This window comes from Mesocricetus auratus, unplaced genomic scaffold (assembly GCF_017639785.1).
Source record: "Mesocricetus auratus isolate SY011 unplaced genomic scaffold, BCM_Maur_2.0 Super-Scaffold_100022, whole genome shotgun sequence".
NCBI classification, from domain to species: domain Eukaryota; kingdom Metazoa; phylum Chordata; class Mammalia; order Rodentia; family Cricetidae; genus Mesocricetus; species Mesocricetus auratus.
This window is the reverse complement of record NW_024429203.1, coordinates 18,592,761-18,598,519: the sequence shown is the minus strand read 5'-3', so window position 1 is coordinate 18,598,519 and position 5,759 is coordinate 18,592,761. Positions and strand designations below refer to the sequence as shown.

The 5,759-nt window shown below is 39.6% G+C and overlaps 1 protein-coding gene across 1 annotated transcript; it reads left to right on the top strand.

Annotated features, from left to right (window-relative positions):
* The first annotated feature begins 735 nt into the window (after positions 1 to 735).
* On the top strand, positions 736 to 1,704 carry LOC101841704 (putative olfactory receptor 10D3). Its single transcript, XM_005069385.4, has one exon. It carries the CDS (start codon positions 760 to 762, stop codon positions 1,702 to 1,704), a length of 945 nt encoding a protein of 314 aa, XP_005069442.2. The 5' UTR covers positions 736 to 759.
* The last annotated feature ends 4,055 nt before the right edge of the window (positions 1,705 to 5,759 follow it).

Below are 5,759 nucleotides of genomic sequence, written 5' to 3'. Positions count from 1 at the left end.
ATAAAGCAACATAATAGGAATTATTCCATGTCCTATAGAAAGAAACCCCGAGGGGAGAGAATATCTATTATGACATAGGGATTTCTTGCATCATGTAATACCTTTGATTCAGTTCACTTTGTATCTGTGCACTATTAGGTTGGAGTGTGAATTGTAGGCTCTTATTTTGTATGGAAATGAAGAATGAAACAGTTAAAAGCCCAACTGCAAAATAGTGGGGGTAACACAGGAGGAGTCAGAGGGGGAGATCAGAACTGGAAATGATGTATGTAAGATGCTAAAGTAAAATAAATAAAAATGCAAACTAATTTAAGAAGAAAAGTGTGGATTTACATTTTAACTCAAGGTTTTATGCACATATATTTGACTAGATAGTCTAATTATAGATTGAGTTGGCTGATGTTAATATGGGATCAAAATTTTTATTGATAAGATGGTATGATCTGAATTATTCCAGTTTATTTGCTGTTAGGCCAGATTGGAAATCAGTAAACAGAATTGGTGACAAGTGTTGATTTTTTAAGGGTTTGAAAATATAAAGATGAGCTATTCCCTTATATAACTTAACATATGAGGATACTGAGGCCAAATGTGTCACAACACTTAGCTGGATGCCAAGGGCAGATTCAGCACTGGTCCTTTTCCATTCAGTTTTATTTGTATTTCAGCCACTGCATTAGATAGAAGTCCCTTAGTCAGAAAGCTGCTCTTAATTACTCATGGACAACATTGCTTTACTTCTCCAGGGCTGCCTGTGTCATGAACATGAGGAACTACACCTCTGTGACAGAGTTCATCCTGCTGGGAATTTCTAACAGTGAAGGATTAGAGAACATGCTCTTTGTCCTGTTCCTGGTTTTCTATGTCTTTGCCTTGCTGGGAAACCTGCTCATCTTCCTCACCATCCTGGCTTCCCCCAAACTCCACACCCCCATGTATTTCTTCCTGGGGAATCTGGCAGTGTTTGACATATTCTTCCCGTCTGTGAATTCTCCTAAGTTGATGGACTGCCTGGTGGGGCAGAGTTGCACCATCTCATACCAGGGCTGTGTCTCCCAAGTCTTCTTTTACCATACTCTGGGTGGCACCGAATGCTTCCTCTATACACTTATGGCCTATGACCGTTTTGTGGCTATTTGTTACCCAATGAGATACACAGTCATCATGAACCGCAGGGTGTGTACCTTCCTCACAGTTGGCACTTGGCTGGGGGGCTTTGTTCATGGGAGCATCCTCACCTTTCTTATCTTTAAGTTACCCTACTGTGGCCTCAATGATGTGGACAGTTTCTTCTGTGACATTCCTGTAGTGTTGTCCCTGGCATGTGCAGACACATCTCTGGCACAGACTGTGAGTTTTACCAATGTTGGCATCGTAGCACTCACATGTTTTCTCCTCATTCTCACTTCCTACACTCGTATTGTCATCTCCATCTTGAAAATCCGTTCCTCAGAAGGCAGGCGCAGAGCCTTCTCAACCTGCAGTGCCCACCTGACATCCATCATCTTGGTCTATGGTCCTGTGATTCTTGTTTATCTCAGACCTGCTTCCAGTCCCTGGCTGGATTCTGTTGTCCAGGTTTTTAACAATGTCGTCACCCCCTCTTTGAATCCTCTGATTTATACCTTGAGAAACAAAGATGTGAAATTAGCCTTGAAGAATGTGCTGACGCAAGCGGCACAGCCTTCAGGGTGTAAGGAATAGGAGAAATTCGTTTCTGATTTTTTAGAGCTGCTTCAGCCCCACCAACTATATCTTTCTCCTTTCAGAAGACACTTAGCAGTTATGTTATTCAATTTGTGTGAATATACTGAGTTTCAGATTTGTATCTTTATCAGTGTTCTTTAGATTATGCCAGTGCTTTCTCTGTTTTTGGTTTGCCAAATTGATATATCTTTTCTGCTCCATGTACTCTGTGACTGTTTGAACCATTTCAATTAGTTATCATGAAATACCCTGTTTCTATTTCATGTACTTAATGAAGTCTACACACTGTATTTTCTTTCTTTCTAGATTCATTCTCTTCTTTCCTTTACATCCAAAAAATGTAGATTTACATCTAAAAAGTGTGTTTTGTTTATGGCTCTTCCTCTCTCAAGAGAGAAAGTAGCCATTGAGCTATGATTCAAAGTGTCAGAATGAAAACTGTAAATTCATAAAAATAATTTTGAGCCAGAAATTTCAACACATTTTAAATATTCTTTATTCTGAAAAAGCACTATACCTGTAACTATTTAAAATTAAAGCAGTAACAGCATTTATTCTTTATTTTTGGGTTGCTTCATCATTCAGAGTTTCACATTACATTAATTTCAAAACTATAGCTCTTATTTTAGATCTATCTATTCAAATACTTAGAAAAACAATTGTCATTGAAACCCCTCTTAATTTATACATGACAGTGTTTGAAGTATTTTACATTTATTGACTAAATTAATCATAGTGTCATAAGAGATAGATTATATGCACACCCACTTTACAGTAGGAGAGATTGTGATCAAGGAACTATTCACTACTGGCATTTTAGGACCTGTAAGTAAAACCTCACCGTATCTTATGATATCCTGTATTATTATGAGAACTGAAGGTTTATTTTGTATGATGACCAGTTGACTGGAAGTTCTAAGTTAAGTTTTCTCTATATATCATTTTCCTTATTACTTTTGTGTGATGTCTAGTACAATCTTCACTTTATGTCATATTTTCAAGAGAGCTGAGCACAGGCGATTGGCATAGTACTGGCGTCATGGAAAGCAGGGTAATATATTCAGAGACAGGCAATCTTGAGACAATAACTTCAGGTTGTTGCCACTCTGTAGTAATATCCACTCATTCACTCTGATGTAAATTGACCAATTGACTTAAAACCTTCACCCAACTGGTTTAATGAGGACCTAGGTAGTATACTTACTCAATGACTCATAAGCATGAAACAGGATGTTATGTATGAGTACAACATCTTACTGCCCATGATTTAAAACAAGGACATCTAAGTCAACTCGTTTCCTGCCCCCTGTTAATTATGTCACTGCATTATCTGTCATGGGTATTTTAATTTCCATCATGTGTAAGTGATATTTGATGTTTACTGTACTTCAACAATTTACTACAGAAATTGGCAGTTTAGAACAATTTACAGTTTTAGATGGCCAAATGAGGTCAGGAAGACTGGAGGTGGCTTACATGGGATTCTTAGCCTAGGATCGAATAGGATATTGCTGTTGCATTGTCATGTGGGCAGCAGTCCTTTGGTGGGGCTTGTGTTTGTGCAGTGGCTCAGTGCAGGCCTCTTGTGAGGAAACCTCAGTCTTTCATCCACTACATGGGCATTTGCATTTTCCCACCTGCATCTACTGACATTCACATCCTAAATGCCGCTTTCTCCACAGAGGATGTCCAAGGAAGGTTTAAGCAGAAACCTTTAATACCTTGTTCTCAGGGTCACATACAGTCCCTCCTGTTGTCATGAAGAGTAGAGACATGAGATATAATTTATACTCAGGTGGAGAGAAACTAGGTCCCATATTGTGAAGGCATGTCCAAAAATATAGCCACATTTATAATAACCACAGATATGCTTTATGTAAATGCTTTCCTATTGAAAATAATTCTATTTAGAGTTTTTGACAGGTTAACAAATGTTTTAAATGAATTTCTTGATTTAAAGGTTACATTTTTCTTAACCAGGCATGTAAATCCCAACACATAGGTAGAGTAGGCAAGAAGATGAGGCATTCAAGGCCATCCATCCCTGTCTACATAGTGAGTTTGAAGCCACCCTGGGCTACATTAGACTTTATTTAAAAAGTAAATAAGTAAATATATTATTCTTACTTTGTGAAAAATCACATATTTTAGACTTTATCAGTCTTTTTCATTTGCAGAGAACATTTGCTACCTACCATTCCAAAGTTTTTTTTTTACTATTTATGAATCACCTTTGTCATTAAAATACAAAAATTGTGGTGCTTTTCAAGTCATTACTCAGAATATTACACACTTTGTAGCTTTTTATTCAACAGTTTATGAATAGGCCAAAATAAAATTTAAATCAAAGGTCAGCCATTACAGTACCCCGAGATTTATTGGAAGTTTACCTTTTTTTATTTTTTTTTATTTTAAATAGCTTGTTTTACATGTCAATCCCAGTTCCCTCTCCCTCCCCTCCTCCCCCACTCCCCTTTCCCCCCACCCTCCCACCCTATTGCCAAATACTTCCACATAGGGGATATCAGAGTCTGTCATTTTACTCTGGGTAGGGTCCAGGCACTCCCCTAAGAGTCCAGGCTGAGAGAGCATCCCTCTTTGTGCTATAGGCACACAAAGACTGTTTGTATATCAGGGATAGACACTGATCCACAGCTCAGGGCCCCATAGGTTGCCCAGGCCTTCTCGCTGACACTCACATTTGGGGGGTCCAGATCAGTCCCATACTGGCCTCCTCACTGTCAGTCTGGGATCCAAGAGCTCTCCCCTGTTCAGATCAGCTGTCTCTGCTGGTTTTGCCAGCCCATTCTTTGCCAATTTGCTCATTGCTCCTCTCTCTCTGTCACTGGGTTCCTTGGGTTCAGTTCAGTGATTAATTGTGTGTTTGCCTCTGCTTCCATCAGTCACAGGATGAAGGCTCCTGGATGGTTATAGACATCAAGTTCATTATCAGGAATGGGCATTCGAGATGGTCTCTCCACTATTGCTTAGCTTGCCAATTGGTGTTATCCCTTTAGATCACTCGAGGTCGCTCTGGTGCCTGATCTGTATTCAATCCTATGATTCCCTCTTCCCCCTATTCTACCCCCACCCCCTCAACTTCCTTTTCCCCCATGACCAACTCTCTTCCTTTTCACCCCCTCTCTTCTTCCCAGGTCCCACTCCCCCCCACTCCTCGCCGTGTTCCCCATCCATTCAGGGGATCTTGTCTCCATCCTCTTCTCTTGGGTACTATGCATATATGCATATCTTTTAGGTTCTTTCCTGTTTCCCAGACTCTCTATCAGTGGAAGTGCAAACTGGCACTATCCTGATCCATGTCTAAAATCCATATATGAGTGAGTACATACCATGTTTGTCAATAAATCAGAGTATACAGCTTGTAGAAAGAAAGCCAAGACAGACAACTGATAAAAATGTAGGATAAATGCTGTACAACCTAGAGATCGATAAAAAAGGATGCCCGGGCATTCTCCGGTAAGATAAGGCTACTCGGAAATACATAGATAAATAGTTATGGGTTAATAATAAAAAAGAGAGAGACTGTTCCCATGAGAGCCATACAAATCCCTCCACCATTTTTTTTAAGTTATTGGTCAGGGGAGTTTAAGCAACACCCCAGTCATTATATCCCTTGGCTTTGACCACCTCCCAGGGGTTGGAAGTAAGAGCGTTTTGCTGAGGAGACCACACATGTGTGACATAGATCTCATTGGAAACAAGGTTGATCTGACTCCATAAAGATCCTCCCCAAAGGTTACCTTTGACAGCATCAGAAGGTGTTATATGAGCTTCCAAGGGAGAAAAGCAATAAATATCCTACCAATCTGTTATACCTACGAACCATATTAATGACCAACCAGCATGGTAAGTTATTCCTAAAGGTGCAGTATTTTGACATTTACACCTTGACAGTAGCCAACAGCTGTCTAATTGGACTCCTGCTTGATAGGTATCATGCCTGGTATGGTAGATTTAATACAAAAGAACTGAACTTTGATATAAATGGCTGTATAATATTTCCAAATACTTAGTATATCACAGTGGCTTGT